Raw genomic sequence first — 24470 nt, 5'->3', positions numbered from 1 at the left:
GAGGTAGAGGTAGACAGCTTTAAAACCATGAGGACTTACCACTTGTTTTAACAGTGAACTCCTGGTTTGCAGTGTTTAGGAACATGTATGTGAGGCAGAAACTCGGGTAGGGAAGGTGCAGATCCAATCGCTGTAACATTTTCAGTGTTCGATGACCTGAAAGCCAGTCAGAGCTGAAACTCTTGGGAAGTGTCTGAGAAGCAGAGAATGAGCAAGGCCAAGTCTGGGTTCACTGTGTTCACTGTGTGGCCGCTGTCTGGCAGCTTCCTGCGCAGTCCATGGAACAGAGCTGGGAAGGAGTGAGTGGGTCTTGCGTCGCCTGGTTTTCTACAAGTACTGTAAAATTTTTTATATAAATAAAAACTGTGAATATATACATACAAGTTTTAAGTATTCCCCCTTTTTATTTTTGAAAACCAAAGACTTCATGTGCTGGGAGTGGCATGGGGCTGATACTGGGTAAAATGTTATTTTGAAAACACAAATGTTAAGTTCCATACTTGGTGATAAAAGAACAGTAGAAGATTCCAACGCTTCCATTGAAGTCATTAGTAATAAGCTACATTTGCTTATTACTTTTTGTCCATTCACAAGGAATATACAAACAAAATAGCCAAGTGTGTGTGTCCATGAATGTGTAAAATTGAATCATTTAACAATTTTTAAAATTTCTTACTCTGAGAACTTGAAGGGGAAAAAAAACGCTTGCATTGTAACCTGCCTTGAGTATTTTTAAAAATGTGGTCTATAATTCCAGAGATTCGTGATAAATTTGAATTGATGCTCAGCAAAATACCTCAGCCTCTTCCCTCAACCAAAGAAGCCAGTGCACACTCTCACTGGACGTGAGATGTGCTGCGACAGGGTGCCAGTGCACACTCTCACTGGACGTGAGATGTGCTGCGACAGGGTCAGGTTTAAATCTCCTGTCCTTATGTCCTCTTGCTTAATTTAGACACTGCATTGAAAAGCAGGCCTCCTGTGGTGCTCCGGAGGCTCAGCACTGCTCTCTTGCGGCTGTTAACTCTCATTGTCTCTGCTCTTGGCTACCAGGGCATGTGGTGTGCAGTCACCTCAGTCAGACTGGGACCATTTGGTAGTGAAAGGAAGAAAAACCCAAAGTAAGGGGTCTGGACTCTCTTTATCACAGATTTCTTTTTTTCTAACATATGCAAATTCTTTTGGTGAAATGCTTTGTCCAATCTTAAAATTCAAGTGGAAAAAATAGAGGCCAGAGAAGCACATCATGTGGGTAAAAGCCACTTTGCTGGTGTGGCTCTCCATCACTGCTCATCACAGAAAGGAAGGTACCTGTCCTTTCAGTGCCATCCCTGTCTGAATCCATTGGAAGGCGAGCAGTGAGAAGCAGTCTGCTGTGGCCTGAGGTAGAGTGGTTCCTGAGGAGTAGGAAGAACTGCAGAAACAGTGGGCTGCTACAGGTTACCACAGAAGCCTTCCCAGGAGACAACTCTTAGAGATTGGACTGTATAACTTAAAGCGAACTGCTTAGAGATCTAGATAAATAATATGATGTCAGACTCCTTTCCTAATATTTACTAACAGCTATTTCTAAATAAATATATGGTCCCAGGAATTTTAAATTGATCTTTCTAATCATCTTTTGAAAAGAGATAGACAATAGTTTATCTTAAGGGTTTTAAAATTTGACATAAAACTTACAAAAAAATATTTTGATTGACTTGTATCTCATTATGTGTGATGTACAAGCTGCATAATCTTTGTACTGGTGAACTTGAGTGCCAACTAAAGTCTTATCCAGGACACCATCCTGATCTACAACATAGAAGGAATGAAATCATCCACAGTATCTTCAGAGGCACACGTGGTAAGTGCCTGCCCAGAAAACGACTGTGTCTGAGTATCAAGCTGTGAGTGGCATCCTACACAGACAGCTTAAAGCAGAGACAGGCCTCCTCACTAGAATGTAGTCTTTTCAAAAGCTGAACGAGAGAAAAAGCTGAAGGCATTGAACCTGCCAGTATTATTTTGCTTAACCTGATGCATTAGGGCATTGGCACCTCTTGTACCTTTTGTCAAAGGTCTGTTTTGAGGAAGAGGAATTAATGGTGGTCTTTCTAATTTCAGGGTGTCCATGTAAAACTTCTCCATGACAGTGAGGAGAAAACATGGCAGAGACCCTTATAAGTCCTGCCACTGTGCCACATACAGGGATTGGAGCCCCCTAGATCTCTGTCGAGGGCCTCTGTAACTGTCCCCTTCCACACAGGTGATTACACTCTGGGAGCTGCTCCTGGGGCTTGCTTTTTTGAAGCTGTGTTGGCACTAATTCTTCCTGGTGATGACTCATAAAACAAATGTTGTTTTTCACATAGTTCCTGAAAGAGAGAGAGGTGCTAATGAAAATGTCATTCTTTGTTTACATAGTACTTGAAAGAAATCTGCAGCGTATTATTTTTATAATCGCCCTGGGGTTGTCATGGTTTAGTTCATGGAAAAACATTTTTATTGTGAAGCCTTTAATGTGTTGAGAACTGTGGGTGACACGTACCTTCGGCCTTTGCTCCATCTCATGCAGAGTAAACTGGGGCAACCATCCTCTCAGAGCATGGCCATAGCACCCTTCTGTACAGGCCAACTCCAAGAGTGTATATTACCAGTAGGAAAGGGGGTGACTTCACCCCTAATTCTGACTCATTTTCTTGCATTTTCTAGCTCCCTATTATGCCAATATTCCACCTCCTGTTCCCTTTTCCTACAGCATAAATTATTTTCATCTGCATAAAATATGCTGTACCCTTTTATTTATCAGGAAGGGAGTGCCTTTGAACCTTTCTTCCACTGAACAAGATGGGTCACAGTAGGCAGTGTGGGTGGAGTTGGATTAGACTAGCTTCCAAGGGGCTTGTGCTTTCATAGACAAGTGCAAGAGCATGTGATTTGGGGTGTAAAGCTGCTGATGCAGAGAGGTGTTAATGAGAGTTAGGTTTCCTGGATGACAGGAGGATAGGTCAAGGAGGAAGGAATCTGAGCCAAGCAAGACAGGAAGTGAAGATGTGGGTGGCAAGCACCTGGCTCAGAGTCCTGGGGAGGACTAGAGACCTGGTCTGTTGGGCACAGTACTTGAGAACATGAGCTAGAGAAGGGACCAGTGACGATAAGTGAAAGATCACCCTGTACGTTTGTTCTCCACAGCAAAACTAGATGTCCTCCCCACGAAACAGTGTCAGCTCCTTCTCCTGAGCCTCCTGGAGTCCCACGCCTGTGAGGCCTGGCCTTTCAGTCTACACTGCCTTGTAACACCTCTTGGCTTTGGAAGGACTTTTTCCCTTGGGTTTTCTTGTCACTGGCCTCTCGGCCCTTGGCGATCTCTTTCTTCTGATTTCTGAATGTTGGTCCAGTCTGGGGACTCATTCTCCTCTGCTTCTGATGAAGGTCCTCATCTGGTTTCATGAGGTCAATAGCTTCCAACTCCATAAAAACTTAGACTGAACACTCACATTCAGCTGCCTGCTTCTGTGACTCTAATGTCTAATGAACATCTCCAAATTAGTACATCTAAAATTATTCTAGTAAGACCTGTACTTTGAAGCCTAGGCCCCTTCAAGCGGCCGTATCTCAGTGACTCAAAAGCTTAGGAGTGACCCTGACCATGCCTCACTCCTGTATCCATTCTCCTCCTGTTCATTTGTCAATGTAGTCAACAGTGAGCTTGATGTGAACAGCAGCAAACTAGAAATCCCGATCCAATGGGGTTTGCCCATTAACATCTGCTGCTCAAGCAGAGAGCCTCTGCATGGTTCCCGGTATGTACATGGCATACCGGAGTTAAGTGTCCTTAACTCCAGCCACCTAGCCTCTGCTGACACTAAGCATATATGTGCTACATAAAGACCCACACAGGCAAAACACATTATTTCACAGATTCCTGCTCCCCAGGAACTAAATCTAACAAGAGACAGCTAGTAAGCCAAGGGAGTGTTTTCAGCTGTTAAGAACTGAAATACAGTAGCCAAGAGTCAGTGATGTCAAGCAGGTTGGCAGGAAAAAAGGAGGTGGCACTAGGGCAGATAGCTGCCTCGGGACAGACGTGAAGAACAGCTGCTGGCCCGAATGGAGTAATAGGAAGCATAAACTATTGCTTTTCCTCCATGTGACAAACCCCAGGGGACTGGAACAAAGGAATGACGAGGTCACCTTTTGAAAGGAACAGAATGGAAGGGAGGGAGTTGGGAAATAGGGACCATGTAAGTAACGTAACCACTGTGGAAGGAAAGGAGTTCATGCTTCAGACTGCAGTGGAAGAAAGGGATACCAGTGGGAGTAAGAGCCAGTACAGCCTGCTACGGGGGTAGGGTGTGGGGATGAGATGAAAGACTGCAGCATAAAGGAAGACACTGACATCAAATGAGGAAAGTGGGTCTAGAGCCAGTGGGTGAACTTACTAGCATGCTTAGCTCTTCACATGAAGGGAGACTGTAAGCGAGGCATGAGCAGGCACACCTCTAGGTCAGGAGAGATGGAGACAGATTAATTTCAGCTCCTGGTACACACGGTTTCAAGGGCATGACATCGACCCAGATGAGGCAATGAGTGTGAGATAAGATCTGTGGGAGGAAGTCCAAGGTCACCACAAAGATGACGAGGAGCCAGGTGAGGACAGGTGTGTGGGGAGAGATGGGACAGTGAGAAGGTAGGTCCTCATATGCGGTAAAGCTATTCAGAAAGGGTCACATACTCCACTACAGTACACACTGAGAATTGGTCCCCGTGTTAGGACTATCTCCAGGGAAGTACATAGAGCTCTCACTGGAGCAGACTGATGAGAAGAGAAATGAGCAGAATGGATAAAGAACTTATCTACAGAGAAAGAAATGGCAGATTTGGAAGAAAAATGGCACTAAATACCCTTTTTAGATGATAGGGAGAAGCAGTATGTAGCTCAGTTGGCAGATTATTTGCCTAGCATACAGTCCCCAGCACCGCATAAACCAGATATGGTGGTGCACACCTGTATGTAACCACTGCACTTGGGAGGTAGAGGCAAGAGGGTCAAGGTTATTCTCAGCCACGGAATGAGTTAAAGACAAACCAGGGATCCATGGAGCGTATCTTAAAAAAAAAAAAAGGAAGACGGCGGTGGGATGGGGGTGAGGGGGAGTTGGGAAATCCCTGCAAGTTTGTATTCATGCTGATAAAAAGTACAAAGATAAAAACAGAGAGAGTGATGAAGTAAGCAGAAGTCTTGGAGAAGGGAGAAGGGGAGGGCTTGAGGGGGCTGATGTCCTAGGAATACAGACTGGTGCTCAAACCTGGAGGCTGGTGGTGTGAGCACAAAGCCAGACAATCACTAAGACTAGAGGTCTGTGGCTGCCGTGCAGCATGAAGGGACATCTAAGGCCAACACTGTGCTGGTGAGTGTCCTCCGCCTCAGGCTGCTCTTAACCCACCTGGCCTGGAATGCCAATCATGGCATGTCACTGTCCATGCTGAAAGGCTGGGTTCTCTCCCACTGCACTTAGAGCAACTCCTCCCTCAGCCTGCTCTCTCAGTCCCAGGGACTGTGACCTCTGAAGACTTCTTGCCCTTCCAGAAACAGGTGAAGCCTGTTTCTGAGTTAGCCTCTGGACTAGCAGCTCTCTGCCTGCATTCTTTGTACCCCTACCTTCCTAGGTCGTATCTTAAAGGTCATCTTAGCAGAGCCTTCTGAAGCCTGTCCCACCCCCAAACACTAGTCAGCACATTTTTCTTATTCTGGGAGTGTTGTTTGCTTTTTCTCATTGATAGTTTGGTTACAGAACCTTCACCAGTGTCTGGTACATAATAGTTGCTCAATATATATATATATATATATATATATATATATATATTTGTTCATTTATTTACTGTGTGCTTTTGCATGAGTGCTCTGTGGAGACACTGGCTATCTCACACATCTACCCAGGGCCTCTCACTGAACCTGGAACTCACAGATCTGGCTGGATGGCTGGCCAGCAAGCTTCAGGGACCCTATCCTGTCTCCTCTTTCCCAATGCTGGGACTGCAGGCATTCACAGCTACCATCCCACTTTGCATGCATGCTGGGGACAAACATGTTTGTGTGGCACACACAAACTGACAGCCATCTCTCGAGCTCTTGGTAAATATTGAGAAGCAGCTCGTTTGCCTACAGGAATGGACAAATCACATTAACTGCTAACAGTAAAAAAGCCTTCAAAACTAAACTATAAAACATTAGCTGGTTTGTTTTCACCTATGGTTGGGGAAAAGAGGAAGGAAGATCACAGTTAAAGAAACTGAATATAGCAAGCATCTCACTGGGGGTTTGTAGTTGTCAGGGCCGATATTAAAAACAAAACCCTTTCAAATTCCATGCTAGCAGCTATGTCTCCCGACTCTCAGCTGAGTCACTATTTATTTTATAAGGAACTTGGCATCTCTGGAGGAATATTTGTTTTCTCAGCTTTGTAAAAACGGGCTGGGATGGGGACCAACTCTAAACAGAGGAAATATTAAGCAATATGTAGTATCAAATTTAAAATTAATGTGATATTAACTTTCTTACTCCTTAGGAAAACTATTGGGATTTGCACATCGGGACTGGTTTCCATGGTGACAAAAGTTGATTGGCTTGTTTTATTAACTTCTAGATTCCAGAAGACCCTCCCTCAGCTCAGCAGTAGCCTTCCTCTATCAACTTGACTTCAGTTTCCATGTACTAGCAAGTTCCACGGGCGTTCCACTGCTCTGCATTTCCTTAGTTAATGTGATAATCTACTCATACCACAAATTTCTGTCTCTTGACATTTCTCTCCAGGGAACCTTGCTTAACATATGCTTCAAACACTTCTTGTTGGTTTACATAACTCAAGCTGCTTACACATTTTCATTTTAAAAGCATTTCTCAACCGACTGCACCAAGCAGAGAAAAGCTTTTAGGCTCTTTAGGATTGTGTGCTGAGGAGCTGAAAGAATTCTTTTCCTTTCAGAGCTCCCCTGGGAATCCCCCTGCAGCATGCACCTGACAGGTATTGCTGTTGCTAGTGCTATGTTTAAGCCACAGACCTGTCAGGCCACTGTCTTCCAACTTCTCTGCTGCCCACCCCCCATGCCCTTGCCTGTTATCCCTCACTGTACTGTTGAGGGGTCACAATAACTTCGTTTCAGTGCGCTCCTAGTTTTCAACACATAACTGCCTCAGACGGTGCCCAGCTGAGGTTTGGCTCAAAAGAACCAAATGTAGTTCTCACAAACAGTAAGTCGGAGTGTACTCTCTTACTATTCTCCCCCTCCCAGAATGCTGAATAAGTTTTGCTGAGTTTTAGATACCAAAATCCTATGCTCTTAAGGAGCATTCTTGAAGACCACTAAACAGAAAGAGTGGGTATTTCTAAATTCTGTCTTCAAGTTGTTAAGATTTGTGGTTTGCTTTTCTTCCAACCCTACCTGAAAACTGCTTAATGAGAAAAGTTTTAAAAGTTAAGCCTTTTGGAAGGAAATACAGTATGATGGATAATAAGCTCTTAGTTTTGTCTGTTAAAGGAAAGTGACAGTTCACTTGGCAATTCAATCCTAACAGACTTACTATTGTTCACAAGACTTTTTCTTAACAAACTTGTAAAACACATTTTATGCCTTGGGTTAGGAGTTGAGTAATTCAAAGTGTATACACACAAACTGAATTTACCACGCATGCAACACAAGGCAAGTCACAGAGCTCTAGTCTGCTCAAGCCAGCCTCTTCTGCACCGGTGATTTCTAATATTTTTCTTAGATAGCTGCCAAAAGCTTGGACCCTGCAACTGTCTCTCACCCTGCCACTGCCCACGTACTAAGTACCTGCATCCCTGTGTTGACTACCAGATCTGTATCTTGAGAGAGAGGTTTCTCCTAAGTCCCAGATCCCTGCACATGCTTGCATTCCCTCTACTTTCGCATCTCATGAGCACCACAGAGGGGATCTGTACAGATGGAACTCAGGCTAACCCCAACCTCCACACCAGACCCTCTGCCAAACCTGCCCCTCTTCCCTGACATCTTGCTGCCCTCAATGTCACTATTACATACTGGATTGATTCTGGAAGCTTGAGAGCAATTCTAATTGCCTCCATTCCCTCGTCCATCCTTCCTGTAGAGGTCCTGGTTTCATGGCCTCTCTTGCTGTACCATGTCCAGCTTCATGCCTTCCCATCTGCCATCTCAAATAGCTCCTTCCATTCAGACACTTCTCTGTCCATCCTTCCTATTTTGCCAGAGCATTCCTTCTAAATTCTGGCCACTCCATCTCCTTTTATTTTAAACACTTCTGCTAGAGGGGTGGCTCAGTGGAAAAAGAACATTTTTTGTACAAATGTGGGGCCTTGAGTTGAAATCTTCAGCATGTATGTAGAAGTTGGGCATGGCTAAGCATGCCTGCATCCCTGACTCAGAGGTGGAGCCAGGAGGATCCAGGCCATTCAGCTTAACCAAAATAGTGAACATCAAGTTCATTGAGCGACCCTAGCTCAAAGGAATACAGTGGAGATCAACAGAGGAAGGTGGCAAAGTCCAGCTTTGGCCTCTATGTATACTGATGGCAACAAGTATTCCAACATGTGTGCATATTCCACACACACTACACACTGCAAAAAAGAAACAACAACAACAACAAAAAAAAACTACTACTGACTTTAAAGTCCAAATTCTTTACTAAGATAGTCAGAGACTCTGCCTGACCCCCTCTGTTCTGGGCTCATTTCCCAGTCTCAGAGGCATGTTACCTTTGTAGCTGAGCTCTGAGTCCATTTCTGTGCACAACCCTATCCCAGCCCCCACGAGCTTCCTTATCCAATGACTTTCGAGATTTAGCTTGGTATTCTCTCCTTTGGGGGGCGGGAACCTTACACAATGAAAATTTCTAACAAAACCATGAATTTATCTTTATGCTAAACAACATGGTATCTATCCCACACTGATCTAATTTCTTGTTTACCACCTAAAGTAGGAACAGTTTCTTGATATTGCCTTCATTTTCCGTATTTTATGGGGGAGAGGGGAAAGCCACTATACAGCACTGAGCAGCCTGGAATTTGCTATGTAAACCAGGCTAGCCTCCAAGTGCTGGAATTAGAGGTGTGTACCACCTTGCTAGGCTTTGCTTCTTCCTTTCGTGTCTGTTGCCTTAGGGAAGCAGAGTTAGATCACAGCTGAAGTGTAGGCAAGGCAAGCTGAAGTGAGCTGGCTCATTTATCTTAGTCCTTCCTGCTCCCTCCTCCCATTGCATGAACTGTGTTAGACTGTAGACAAATGTCATCTCAGGACCCTCGGTAAAACCCTACTCTTGTGTTGAGAGGTGGATGATGGTGGTTGAGAGTTCAAGGTCAGCCTGTTTTGAGACCCTCTTTTCAAACAAACAAAAAACAATCCTGTGCTAAATGCTGCCAGGCAGCTAGGAGGAAACTTGCTCATACTCAGTCCTCATGTGCAGCCTTCCTGACAACTGCATCTGTCTCATTATAAACTAATCATTTCTGTTTTATTTTCTTGAAGTGGCCTCATCTGTAGCAAAGCATAACCCCAGACTTGATAGTCAGCTTAGGATTTTGGCTTAGCAAAGTCAACTGTTTTAAAGGTTGCAACCACACCAACGGTCATCAACACAAGGTGAAAGTTTTCCGGGGTCTCCTCACTCCAGCCCAGGCTAACACGGGACTAAGTGGCCGGCCCTTATGTCTGCACACATTCCCACTATCAGCTCATCAGTCACCCTGGAGCTTCCCTCAGATGGAGCCTAGGGTGTCACCATCATAGTTGCTGCTCCTCAGTGCCTGAGCATTGTTTTTAAAAGAGAAATTACAACCTGTTAAAAAATATATATAGTACAGTTTTCTTCTTTGTAGTAAAACTGAGGACTAAGCATGACCCCATTTCTAATTTAATCCTAAGAAGAACACGTTTCCTTCCATTCCTAGACTGTGGCCACCACTTCCCTTGGGCCATAAGTCTGATCAGTTAGAACTTGGTGCCCTGCTCTGAAAGTTGTTTATGGCCGCACTTGCCAGTTACATTGGTTATCTCAGCTCTCCATGTGTAATCCACTTAAGTGCCTAGAATTTAATTCTAAATGCCTAACCATGTAACACACTCCTTACCTTTACTAAAACTAACTTGAATGTACCACATTATAAGGAATTATAGACATTTAGCAGCAAGAGTTCTCCTGCTAATCGTAGCCTTAAGGGTTTGGGCTCAAAAGACCCTTGAGTCTGTTTTAGATGAAGCACTGGTCCTAGCCCAGGACATGCAACATATCCCAGCATCTACCTAGAACCTCAAACAAAGCTGGCTTCCCAAGTGAGGAGCTAGAAATGAAGATTTCTTTCTTGGGGGAGAGAGGAAGGTTGAGGCAAGGTCTCTTTAAATTGGCTTCACACTTACGTGAAGCTAAGGGTCACCTTGAACTCAGTCTTCTTGGCTTCACCTCTAATGTGCTAGGATCATGGGCTTTTAGTACCGTGCCCAGCTTGGGGTTCTTGCTCATCACTGAATAGAGTTTTAAAAGTCTTGTATATCAATAAACAAAAGTTCACAAACATCAAGGACAAGGTCTGGGAAGTGGGGTTATGTAGACAGTCTTACAGCAAAGGGAATATCCTAAAGTAACTTCAGATGTTTATTTAATTAATTGTATATAAAAACTGCGCTTCACCCAAAGAACAAGAATATGAATACTTACGCCTTCGCTAGCTCCATCGAGATTTGTTCCAAAGAGCATCCCTTAGTCTCAGGTATAAACAGAATGACAAAGACCAGCGATGCCACACTCAGGATTGTGTATATGAAGCATACCCATGACAAACCAATAATATCTATAAGGGATAAAAGAAAGTGGTTAGAAATGTATTCTGTGCTACATTGATCCCACTTGTGAACATCACTTCTCAGAGCCTAGAGGAAGCCATGTGTATCTTTGTGTGTGGCAGTACTCTCCGTGGAGGGGAGATTTACAAATTCAGAAGATGGCCAGCTTCATTTTATTTTATAATACTCACCCTCAACCTTCTCAAGTAAAATATAAAGCTGTCTTACAATCATCACAATTTCAATGTGAAACCAGGGCCAATGAAGGAAATCCACTGGGTAAGACATCATTGGCAAGAACTGAGATCCTCGCAATTTTGACAGATTTCACTTGTCAGCTCTCTTGACTACTTTTGAACAAAGATATAATACCTTTTTAGCCATTAGCCAAGTTCAAAATATGTTACACTAGACATTCAGATGTGTGTAAGTTTGTCTATTGTGCTGGTCCCTGGACCAGAGCAAAAGTTCAGTATGACAAGGAATAGTGGTTCTTTTTACACACATCATCAGATCAATTGCAGGCAAGATTTACAAATGACCCTTGACAGCTACAGTGACAGATCTCAGTTGGTCAGGAGGAAAACCGACCTGAGTGTTACATATGGAAGCCATTTTGACTGCAGTGTGGACGGATCTAAGCACAGTAACCACTTGTGGGTAAGTTAGAGATGAAGTGGGAAGGAACAGGAAGACGAAGACAAAGACATTTCTTTCTTTTTAAAGGTGTGTGTGTGTGTGTTTGTGTGTGTATGTGTCCGTTTGTATGTATGTGTGCATATGTGTTATGTGTGTACGTGTGTATGAGTGCATGTGTGTTATGTGTGAATGTGTGTATATGTGTTTGTGTGTGGTGTGTGTGTATGTATATGTGTGTATGTGTTTGTGTGTGGTGTGTGTGTATGTATATGTGTGTATGTGTTTGTGTGTGGTGTGTGTGTATGTGTGTACAAGTGTACATGTGTGAGTTTATGTGCATGTGTGCATGTATATGTGCACATGTGTGCATGTGTCCATTCCCAATATGGAGGTCTGAAAACACCAGGTCTCATCCTCTATTACCCTTTGCATATTTATTTGAGGCAGGCTCTCTCCCACATGTGAGGTCCATGTTTTCTCAGCTAGAATAGAAACTAGCAAGCCCTAATGATCCTGTTTCTGTTTGGCTCAGTGTTGGGGCTACAGGTGTGTGCCAGGTGCCCAGCTTGGTAGGCAGATGCTGGAATGAAAATTCTGATCATCCTAATCACATGGCAAGTGCTGCTAACTGCTGAGCCATCCTTAGTGCCAGGTCAGCTCGCTGACAGTCTTAATCCTATCTCTGTGCCCTTCTTGCTACTGGTGTAAGGTTATGCCACATGGATTGCTTAATCAAACACTTGTAGAATTAGTTGGAATTATTAAAGCCCAAAAGGCTATCTCATTAAATTTGTTGCTCATTCTGTTTGAACACTTGCAGTAACAGACAAATCAAGACTTAATGTCTCATTGCCACAACCATCTACTCTACTTGGACCATAGATGTGTCTTTTGGGCCACTCTGCTCAGTCCTGGGCTTGGCACACAGTGAGTCAGACTAGTGTACTCAGAACTGAATTCAATGGCCACCGTACAATGCTTGTTAAGAACAGTGTTCTCGTGCGTTTCACTAACTATCAGTATGCAAAGACTTATTGCCACATAAAAAAGACTCATCTCTTAAATCATACTCAATCATGATTGAAAATTTGATCTTTGAAAATACATAGAGGTCTTTAGACATTTCAAGTAGAAGTCAACTAATATTTTTGATCAGTCCAGGCCTTAAAAACTAATTAGATCTGGTTGTGTATAATAGCTTGTGCCTAGACCCCAGGTGAGGGAGGATGCTTACACAACAGGATTGCCATGAGTTCCAGGCTAGACTCTAGTACGTACTCATAGTCAGTTCCCAGAAAGACAACTAACACTGAGGAAAAAAAGAATCTGTTTCCTAGGATTCATGCTAAAAAATCTACTCAAGGGTCTGCCTCGTCCTTAGCCCATCTAGGATATCAACCAGCCTTCTGCAAAGGTTCAGGCCATTTGTTGCTATTTTGAGAGCTAATACACAAAGTTTCAAGCACTTATCTTGCCTAATATAATATCCACATTCAGAGTGGCCAAACAGCAATGAGAAGAAATCTCTCTTTAGAGAAGCATTCCAGGAAAATTTAAATAAAATAAAATAACAAAACAACAACAAACAACATAGACAGGCTGAGAGAAAGACAACAGAAGGGCTGGGCGACAAGAATCCAAGGAGTTCAACGTGGCCTGGGATGGGGGTTGGGCCACCAGACTGGGAGGGTGACAAGACATCCTGTGGTCACTTGCCAGGAATGTGCTAATTAGTCAAATCCCCAAGGCCTTCCAAGCTCCATGTAGAATGACATAGGAACTGACAGGGAATACAAAAGACAGGACACATGATAACTATAAAGACCCGGACCCTGCAAAAATTTGTGCAACAAGCCAGGTATTCTCTCCCCTAAAACTGTAAGGGTGAAAGTCCTATAGACCCTTACAGTTTTAGGGTGAAAGTCTATAGGAAAAATGAAGACAATGCCTACACATGCTGGGCCGTGCCTTTCAGTTGCAAATTACACATTCACAGATAACCTAAGCAATCAAAAATAGCTATAAGGTACTCGGTAGAATGGAAACAGAGAGATTCTGGGGAAATTATTAATATTTCAAGGGTGATAATTATATTGTACTCTAAGTTTTATGAGCTCTATGTTGAAATTACATGATATATATGTAATAGTATATATATATATACATATACATATATATATATATATATATTTAACATGAGTCAAAGTGATTTGATAAGTGAGTGGGAGGCATGAGGCTTTAAGATTCAGGCTGCTTAGGTTGGGTACATAGCTACATACCGGTTCATTACCAATCTCTCTACTTTTGGGTATATTTGATATTTTTCCACAATAAACACTTTTACAAAGATTATGGGAAAGAGTTCTTACCAGTCACCGTCAGAAATGTCAAAGAGATGAGAAGGTTGATGCCCCAGTTCATGCTAGAAGTCAGGGCCATGGCACGGCCTCTAATTCCACCGGGAAAGATCTCACTAAGCACCAACCAGGGCACTAGGACAAAGGAAAGAATGGTGAGACAGAGAAATTAACGGAGACCCTGGGCACCAAGAGAGACCCTCCATGGTCTCTCTCCAAGTCCTGCCTGGCTTTGTGGCAGGAGGTCAAGGCAGACTCTAATTTCCCCAGGGCAGCCCTGAAACCTTTTCCAACTCAACACCATAGCCTGGGGTAAGATGGGCAGACAGAAACCCCTAAATTAAATATTGTTCTCAAATTTGATTGTAATACCAGGCTAGACATCTAGAGTTTTGGAAGGAGACTCTTCTTGCAATCAAATTGATCAGAGGACTTTTTTTTTTTTTTAAATCTGAGAGTGACAGGCTCAGCTTGCTTAGATTGGGAAGGGCAGAAGATTGCAAATTAACTTGTCTTCTGCTCTCAAATGTAATATGCTCAAACAGGGATGGGTTTTTACTGTGGGCTGACTTGGCAAACGCCTCTGCATCTCCTCATTTGTCCCTCCCCAACCCCAGGCAGATCAAACCACTGCTTTTTTTCCCATTCTTAGAGGAAGAGACTGTGGCTCTGAGGAGTTAATGACTTGCCAAGGTCACAAAGGCTCCTAAGTGAAGTAGGGCCCTGAACCCTGACCGGGCTTTGTAACTTCCTCTTCACCTCAGCGTGCTTTCTTGGCACTGGCTCAATAAATCTGAGTGAAGAAACATGAAGGTAAGTGTGAAGGCAGTAGACTGTGCCACCAGACAGAGGACCTGGTAAGGTTAAAACAGGTTCCTAAACCCTGGGAAATCTCATAATTAAGAATAGCAGGCATGGGCTGGAGAGATGGCTCAGTGGTTAAGAGCACTGACTGCTCTTCAAAAGGTCCTGAGTTCAAATCCCAGCAACCACATGGTGGTTCACAACCATCCATAATGAGATCGGATGCCCCTTTCTGGTGTGTCTGAAGACAGCTACAGTGTACTTACATATAATAATAAATAAATCTAAAAAAAAAAAAAAAAAAAAAAAAAAAAAAAAAAGAATAGCAGGCGTTAGAACCAGCTCCTGGCCAGTTACCTGTTCTAGAACATGTAACCATGATGCCCCACTGAGAGGACCAGTATTACAACCAGTCATGTAGCATAAACACCTAGAGTTTTCCATGCTAATGAGGAATCTAGATAGGCCCTGCGTGTTTAGCCATTGAGCTTCCCTTCCTGGGCATTCCTTCCTTCAAAAGTATTTGATCCCTGGTTCATCCTGAGTAAGACCTATACATTCATATCCGTCATAAATAAAGCACTTTCGACAAAGACCACTTCCTTCATCAAGGATGGGGGCGGGAGGCGCTCTTTGTCATAAAGAGCCTCCCCTAAATCTCCCTGAGAAGGAGGCCAGCCTCTTTTCCAGCCCCTCTCTACTCTCCACATTCATGCAGAACGGAACTGGATTCTGGCTGGGCCCCCTTCCTGCCTGGCGCATAGGGGAAGCACAAACTCACAGATCACTGTTCTCAACGCCTGTGGACCCCAGCAGCATCTGAGTACACGGGAGATGGAGAACCCCATCACCTGTCCCAGCCCCTGCTGTTTCTCACCTGGGAAAGCACAGGCTGGGACCCCTATCTTAGACTACTTCCATCTTCCCTGAGCGGCATGCCGATGGCGCTCCTGGTATCCCAGCAGCGAGGCAGCCTGATGATAAGAGAATCTGATGGGACAGAAAGAAGGATTTCTGAAGTGCCCAGCCCAGGCACTCTGGAGGGTAGCAAACCCCTTTGGAAGGAGGCTGTTTCCAACCACGTGATCCTAGCCGGATAGCCAGAAGAAGCTAAATGACAGGTGCAGGACTGAGCAACCAGCAAGGTCTCCAACTGAGCCATTTGCCTCTCTTATCACAATCATGTGCTATGGGGAATACATCTGCTTTTTAAAAAAGAATTGTAGGGGCTGGTGAGATGGCTCAGAGTGTAAGAGACTTTGGAAGACTGCTCTTCCAAAGGCCCTGAGTTCAAATCCCAGCAACCACATGGTGGCTCACAACCACCCGTAATGGGATCTGACACCCTCTTCTGGTGCTGTCTGAAGACAGCTACAGTGTACTTATTTATAATAATAAATAAATCTAAAAATAAATAAAGAATAAAAAAGAATTGTGTGAAAACTGGGAAGCTTCTAAGAGAATCTATACCAGGTGACCCTGAAGATCTGCAAAATGATTATAACAAAAGCAGAAGGAAGGAAATTCTTATACTAAGGACTGGTCCCAGGTAAATGCAGTATAAAATTATGTAGAAGCATTTTGTTTGTTCTTTGACAGAGTACTCTAAGTGTCTGGGTTATAGCTATGTGTCTCCATACCAGGCCCAACTTCAGTCCTTAAAGCTAAGCAATCTCCTTCCATATCACTGTTGACCATGGCTGTTGATCACAGCTATTGGCTGAGCTGAGGCGCCTTGAAGGCCTTAGGTTTTAGAAGGCAGGAAAGGAGGCAGGAGGGAAGGGACATCTTTTCATCTTGTTGTAGAGGAATTGGCTCAGATCTTCATGATTTGATCTCCAGCCCTATCTCAATACCTGTCAAAAACATCCCCAGCGCCACTTCCCATCATGACGGCCTCAGAGGGTTATTTCATGGCTGAGTGTTGTTGAGGTTCTCAGAACCACATTGACCTCAAATAAGAATGAGCTCATTTGGCCATTATAGGGAAGTGGTGGATGCCATCAAGATAGATGGGGACATGATGTAGCACAGAGTACTTACCTAGTATGCAAGAAGCCTTATATTTGATCCACAGTACCATACAAACCAGGTGTGATGGTTTATACATGCTTGGCCCAGGGAGTGGCACTATTAGGAGGAGTGTCCTTGTTGGAGTAGGCGTGCCACTGTGGGCATAGGCTTAAGACCCTTACCCTAGCTGCCTGGAAGTCAGTCTTCCACTAGCTGCCTTCAGATGAAGATGTAGAATTCTCAGCTCCCCTGTACCGTGCCTACCTGGGTACTGCCATGCTCCTACCTTGATGATAATGGACGGAACCTCTGAACCTGTAAGCCAGCCCAATTAAATGTTGTCCTTTATAAGACTTGCCTTGGTCATGATGTCTGTTCACAGCAGTAAAACCTTAACTAAGACAGAAGTTGGTACCAGGGACTGGGGTATTGCTGTGATAGGCCTGACCATGCTTTTGTTTGGAAGAATGTGGATTTGGGGACTTTAAGATTTGGAAAGCAGTAGAATGCTTTAAACGGTTCTTAATGGGCTATCCTAGTAGGAATATGGAAGGCTTTGTTGCTGAGAGTGATTTGAACTGTGCAAACCTGGCCCTAGAGTTGTCTGAGAAGAACTTCAGGATGTGGCCTAGCAACTGTTTTTGTGGCATTTTGGTGAAAAAATGTTGTTGCTTTTTGCTCTTGTCTGAAGAGTCTACCTTTTGAGACAAAGTAAGTCGCAAAAAAACCTAGCAGAGACTTTATTCTCTGGGTAAGTCTCATGAAGAGCATTTTGAACAAGCATAACAAGCTTAGACAGGAAAAATATAAAATATATGGTTCGAATATTAAAGGGGCACCAGGAAGTGAAATGGAGCTGAATCCTATGTTCCTGGAAAAAAAAATTATGGGAGTAGGACTTTGGGGCAAGATCCTAACCAGCTAAATCTAGGTCTAGGCATGGTGGTGCACACCTTTAATCCCAGGAGATAAAGCCAAGTAGATCTCTAAGTTCAAGGCCAGCTTGAGACAGAACAAGTTTTAGGTGAAGAAAAGCTTAAGTCCAGGCATGGTGGTACATACCTTTAATCCCTTTAATTTAGAGGTCTGAGTTCAAGGTCAATCTACAGAGTAAGATCCAGGATAACCAAGCTTAGGCAGTGAAGGAGTTGGAAAACAGAAAGCTGGTGATAATGTAATAGAACAAGGCGGCCATGTTCCAGCACCTACAAGCAACAGAACTTGGCTTTGGCCATGTGGTTCTGGTTTTACAGTGAAAAATAAAAGGGACTACTGAGACAACTGATGCTGTTTAGCTGGAGCAAAGAAATTAGTGGTGATTAAGAAGAGACCAGCATCACTGAGGTGAAATTTTGGAAGTGTTTTCTGAGAGCACAAAGAGGCTGTGTTCCAGAGATAGCCAAGGTTGTACCTTATGCTGCAGCTGTACTTGGTAATGTGTGAGAGTCACACAGGTGGTACTGATTTTGAAGGCATGAAGGGGTCATGGAGAGCAGCTGGGCCTCAGCACTGTGAGAGGTCATGGAAGGCCATTGGTGAAGATACAGCCTCAGTTGAAGTTGATGGCCCAGGACTGAAGGGGTCATGCAAAGAAGTTGAGGCTTAGCACCATGAAGAGAGCCTATGAGAGGCTATTGATGAAGCCTAATTGCAGGGAAGACCCCAGAGTATTGGAGATACCAGTACCATGGGATGATCACCAAGAACAACAGCTGCAATGGAGTGGATCAACCTGAGCTTAGAATGCTACAGAGGTCAGAGCTAGAGAAGTGATGCCAGCCCTTCGGAGGAGAAGATCACATGTGGATCCCAGACATTGAAAGGAAAGGCTGTAATGCTGAAGTTGCCTTGGAGACCTAACGATGTTAAAGATGTAGAATCGTGGGATACCTGCCAAGGAAAGCACTAACAGGAAGTGGAACCAGCCCCGGAAAAGAAGTTCGTAGTAATCAACAAAGATGAAAAAGGAGTGGAGATCTGAAGATGGCTTTGACTTCAGACATGGAGATGCAGTTTGGAGTTCGCCCAGCTGGTTTCCTGTCTTGCCTTGGGGGATTACAGTTAAGCAATTGGATGGATCTCAGAAGAGACTTTGAACTTTGGACTTTTAACATTGCTGAGACTGCTATAGACTATGGGGACTTTGGAGGTTGGGCTAAATGTACTTTTTAATTATGCTATGGCTAGGTGTTGTGGGAAATATTTTCAAAAAGGTTATCCCACCATCTCTCCTGCCCTGCCTGGTAAGTGTTCCCACTCTAGAATCGGTACTGGTGGGCTATAATACTATGTCCTGGTGGGGTCCCGATTGGTGTGTTCTCATCAATGAGCTACTCTCTCCCAGCTAGCGAGTTCATCTTGCTTCTATGTAACACCCCACGATCAGCCATCTCAATGCCTAGCTACTCAGTAGAAACATAACTCTTAAAGCTTAGTTATCTAATCAGATTTATATAACAATAAGATTACAATTTACAAGATGCCAATACAATAGTTTCAGGGCCAACTGATAAAGATAAAGCTTTAACTCAGTCATTCTAACCTTGTGAAAGTCTTAGCTACCTGTGGCTGTTTAAAACCACGTGGGCTCAGGATCATCTTCTTGTTTGTCTGCCTCCACGTTGGTGTCTCTTCTCCTCCTGTGACTGTCCCCCCCAAACTCTTAGCTCTGCCTGCCTTTTCCTGTCCAATCACAGGCCTGCCACTGCCCTAATGTGATTGGACAGAGAAAGTCCTGCAACAGCTAGGTATGGCCCCCATAGACTCATGTGTTTGAACAAGCTTATGGGGGCCAGGGAATAGAATATGATGGTTTGTATAAGCTTGGCCCAGGAAGTGGCACTATTAGGAGGAATGGCATTGTTGGAGTAGGTGTGTCATTGTGGGCATAGGCTTAAGACTCTTACCCTACCATGCTTGCCTGGATGCTGCTATGTTCCCACAATAAATGTTGTCCTTATAAGAGTTGCCTTGGGCCAGGCAGTGGTGGTGCACGTCTTTAATTCCAGCACTTGGGAGGCAGAGGCATTGCGGATTTCTGAGTTCAAAACCAGCCTGGTCTACAAAGTGAGTTCCAGGACAGCCAGGGCTATAATAGAGAAACCTTGTCTTGGAAAAAAAAAAAAAAAAAACCCAAAGAGTTGCCTTGGTCATGATGTCTGTTCACAGCAATTAAAACCCTAACTACAACACCAGGCATGGTGCCACATGTCTATAATGCCAGGTGGAGGCAGGTGAATCAGAAGTTCAAGGTGATCCTCAGCTACAAATGAATTCAAGGCCATCCTAGAAAGCATGGGCCTCTGTCTCAAAAAGAGCAACTCGGGTAGAGGTGGTTGTACACAGCACTGGTGGTAGGTTGCATGTGCTGAGTCTAAAGTGCCAGAGACTTGTCTTAAAAAACTAAAAAACATTGAGAAAGTCTACATGACACAAACAGTGAAGCAGTTGAACCAAGTCCTGGGGCTATTTAACCAGCTCAAGTAATGAACTGAAGATTGAAAAATAGACTTCCCCCAGTGTGTGTTCTGGTGGGAACTTGTCAGTCAAGCCCTGAGCCTGACATTTCTAAAAATAAAGAGCAGCTTTGCTGAAGCTCCTACCTTACTTCAAATCGAATGAGCAGAGCTCAAGACCCAATAGCTTGGCTGATAAAATACTGACAAAACTGGATGTCATAGCAATTGTCAAGTGAATGCTTAACCATCCCAATGTAGAGCCTGAATAATTAAAGTAAGGATATTATTTTAATGGCTATGACAGAACTGTAAAATCACAAGCTTTCAAACCCCAGGAAAGTGAAATAAAATTTGGAATGCAATGACAAGAATGGCTTCCTGTGAAAGATAGAAGCAAGACAGAGCAAGAGTCTTTGAGTCTTGATGTCTCTAGAAAGATGCTACACATGCCCAAGACAGAAGGATAGAGGAGCATGGCCTCAGTATATAGGGAAAGAGCACAAGCATATGACCCACCACATGGGATCCCGTGCAATGATCTCTGTAAAAACAAGAAGCGCAATGGTTTTTGTTTTGTTTTGTTTTGTTATGTTTTTTAGTATCAAATGGTGAGGGCTCATTTTCTCTCCAAAGAAAATCAATCTACTACTACATGGAAGGGTACTCACAACAAACACAACAGGACTGTGAATGTTGCCACTGCCATTCAGCAGGCATAGAAGAAATAAAACACCTCTCCTTGACTGTAATCCAGTCCCTGTGTTACTTACAGGACTACTTCAGCAAGTTGTGCCCCTATAAATGCCAGAGTCTGCAATGTCCCTAATATCGCTCTAGGTCACAGTCCCTAATGACTGTGGAAATCTGAGCTTTTGGGGACCAGAGTCAGTAATCACTCACAGCTACGTAACCCCAATATCGAATGGTATCGGATCATTAGGGTCCCATAAGAATTTGCCAGATTTAGATAAGTCTACAGACATGGTGTTTACAGCTACATAGAGTGACATAAAATGCCCATGAGGGAGGGATCCGTTCATGTCACTCTGTGAGGACTCAGCCTCAGGTTAGGAGGGATGATAAGAATAACAGTTCTGTCCCACATCAGTCACCCTGAGCATTTCTGGGCTCCTACCTATTCCAGCCACTGCTCCAGTTTTTCCTACAGAACCCGTCGTTTAACCCCCTACGCTCTCAGATATAAATCCTGCAGCTCTCTGGGTATACTTTCCATTTGGCATGGAGTTTTCCTGGACCACCTGGCCTGTGAACTCAAGAGTCTGAAAGACTCACTGAGGTCTTGAAATTCCTACCAGAGACCTACCAGCTTCGGAGGGAGTTCCACACTTGGGCTGTAAAGAGCTCAGCAACTGGATTTGCCAAGAGACCCATCCCTGAGTGTGGCAGAAGTAAATGCAGATCCCATGGGTTTGTTGCCTTTTCAAGCAGTATACATCACACCTAGCTTTCCTGGAAAGACCTGCTTAAAATGTGAACAGGAGCTGATGTGTGCTGCCCAGATGTTATTCCAACCAGAAGCTTAGATCTTGAGACATCTTTTAACAACAGGCTCTGGTAGGCCACCAGCTCCAACATGAGCAGCTTTCATTTTGTTGGCTTTGTAGTTTCACCTTCCTCAGTCTCCCTGAGTTGTGACACTCATGGCCTTTTGTGAAAGAAATACTTTATTCATAAATATTATCATAAACTACTTAGATTACAAGCCAAGACAGGCAATGGAATACAACACCCATGTTTCCCAAATAAGGATTCCTAATCAAAATAACCAGAATAATTTTTTTCAGAAAAGTGTGTTAGCAGAAACAAGCTAAAAGGAATGACTTTTACCTTAAAATGAAAGAAGTTAAAAATGAGTCCCTCTTTATTTTTAGACAGAGTCTTACCATGTTCTTACTACATAGACCATGCTGGTCTCACACTGTCATCTACCTCTGCCTCAGAAGTGCTGGAATTAAAGGTGTGCTCCACCATGCCCAGCTAAAAACTAAACCCCCTTTTTTGCCAGGTACCAAAATAAGAATAGGAAAGCACTGTGCCATGGGCATCAACCGCTCTCACTCTTGTAGCCTGAAAAGTAATTTGAAGTTTGAAAAAAAAAATGAGTATTTTTTGTTACTTATAATTTACATTAACATTTTAATTATACATTTACATAATAGCAGAGGATGCACCATCTAGCATATTCAGCTTCTAGGCATTGGTCTTCTAGATGCTTCCAGCAGAATGTAATGGCATCCCTATTGGATGCTTTCTTTCACACTTGATTGTAGTACTGAGCCTACTGACTGTAATGGCATCCCTATTGGATGCCCTCTTCCACACTTGAGTGTTGTATTGAGCCCACTGACTATAATGGCATCCCTATTGGATGCCCTCTTTCACACTCGAGTGTTGTATTGAGCCTACTGACTATAATGGCATCCCTATTGGATGCCCTCTTCCACACTTGAGTGTTGTATTGAGCCTACTGACTATAATACAAGCCAAGAGAAAGGCTTTCAGTGCCAGTCCTGAACACCTCAGTGAAAAAAGTTACCAACTGAGACTTAAACTGTAGTTTAATTTTGCATATTCAATGACAGTTTAAGATTTTTTCCCTGAATATATTAACACTGTAATTAGTACAAAAGAGGATAAAATGAGAGAAGCATCTCAAAATGTTTAGAAATCACTGAATAAAAAAGAATTGCAAGTACCTTCAAGAGATGGATGGGACACTGTTGTTCATTGGGTTCCTGTGGGCCAATGCCACTTATCTATAGAGTAACGCATTGTTTTCTATCTTTGAAATGGATAGAGTTTACTATTCTCAATAATAAAATGGGTGTCGAGTGGAAGGAACTCAGTGTGAACAATGTCACTCATGTCTCTGAATTAACAACGAATGCTTCTTGTGATGATCTGCCAGCTGGTGATTTGATTAAGTCATCCTTTATTTTTTTGTTGAAAGCAAATTATTAGAGATGAAAGGGCTGTTATCTTAGTCATGAGTCATTTCTCAACACCTACATTAATTTTTTTATCAGTGTCCAGCTTTTATAGTTCACTAGTATGTATAATAAGTATAGCTCACTATACTTATTCACTGTATACTTACAGTGTATAGTTCACTATAGTATGTATAATAAGACTTTTCATGAAGTAATAAATAAGCTTTATTTTAAATAGAGTCTATATATGACTGAAGAGATAGAAAAGGGTGATTTAAATGTATTGTTTACTCTGTATGTTGCATGCTGTGTTAATGGTGTATGTATGTTAGTGGATACACCACCCATATGTATACAAGTGGAAGCCAGAACACAGTGTTGGTTGTCGTCTTCTTCTGTACTTGATTGCCTTGACATGTCATCTCTTTAGACTGAACTATCTAGGCTGGCTGGCTAGTCAGCTCTCAGGATCTGTCTCTGCTTACCAGTGCTGACATTACAGGGACCAATACATTTCTGCCATGCTTGGCTTTTTTGCATGGATTCTGGGGATTCGAACCCAGGTCCTTGTGTTGATAGAGCAAGCCTTCTTATGTACTGAGCCATCTCCCAGGCTTTATTTTATGCTTCTCATTTTTGAGTTGAGTCTTGTGTAGATGGTCCTGCAACCCTGCTACTCCTGCCTCTACTGTCCATGTGGGGGGACTACAGACGTGCCACTGCATCTGGCTTAGAATCATTAGAAATTAAGAAATGTGTCCTTCTTGCTGTTGTTGTTTTTGTTTGTTGTTCTCAAAGATGAATCTTTGGAAAGTGACTTCCTTTATAGTACCTTAGACGACCCTCATAGAGTATAATGCACATACCCTGATAAGACAGAAGTGGCACTCCACATGCAAACAAACACAAAGGCAATGCCAGGCAAGGAATTTCCCTTTTCTGGTTTGAGCCTGAGTGACATGGCACTTGAAGTACTGTTGTATACAGACATACTATTCTGTACTCCGCTGCCTTCATGATTGGTGCTATGATTAGGAAACTATTGTGGTTCTCATTGTTCCAAATGCTCCTGGGAACAATTCTCAATGTGTTCAGGAAAACAGCTAAATAACCAATGAATGTCTGTGCTTCTTAAGATCACATTAAACCCTCAGTGTGCTTCTTCAGTGTCGGCGATATCCAGGATTTACAGTGTTCCAAAACAAAAGATTATAATGGGGGCCCTGACTGGAAGCCAAACACAGCTTGTGAGAGCAGTTACTGATGGTCATAGGAGGGATGGTGCCATTCCTCCACCTGTTTAGCATTGCTCCTACACAGCAAAGAACTCTCTGGTTCCTTCAATATCACAACTGTGTCGTCTAAGCCTGATGCCCAAGTTTCTTTAAGTTTGCCTCTGTGCCTGAACACAAAGTTAGTGGACAACTATG

At 43.3% G+C, this 24470-nt stretch overlaps 1 protein-coding gene across 3 annotated transcripts in view; it reads right to left on the bottom strand.

The window, feature by feature from the left end:
- Window positions 1-6: 6 nt before the first annotated feature.
- Slc2a12 (solute carrier family 2 member 12) overlaps window positions 7-24470 on the bottom strand; it is a 56781-nt gene continuing 32317 nt past the window's right edge. For 2 of the 3 annotated variants that reach the window (XM_031380577.1, XM_031380579.1), the window contains exons 3-5: window positions 13827-13949; window positions 10694-10826; window positions 7-336 (exon numbers count right to left, since the gene is read on the bottom strand). In XM_031380577.1, the coding sequence (XP_031236437.1) occupies window positions 168-336; window positions 10694-10826; window positions 13827-13949 (425 nt within the window). In that variant the 3' untranslated portion in view covers window positions 7-167. Of the gene's footprint in view, window positions 337-378; window positions 2358-10693; window positions 10827-13826; window positions 13950-24470 lie in introns of those variants that run through there. The other variant, XM_031380578.1, reaches the window with a different exon arrangement.

This window comes from Mastomys coucha, unplaced genomic scaffold (assembly GCF_008632895.1).
Source record: "Mastomys coucha isolate ucsf_1 unplaced genomic scaffold, UCSF_Mcou_1 pScaffold2, whole genome shotgun sequence".
Classification (NCBI taxonomy): domain Eukaryota; kingdom Metazoa; phylum Chordata; class Mammalia; order Rodentia; family Muridae; genus Mastomys; species Mastomys coucha.
Note: the sequence above shows the minus strand (reverse complement) of the source record. Positions and strands in the feature narration are given on the sequence as shown.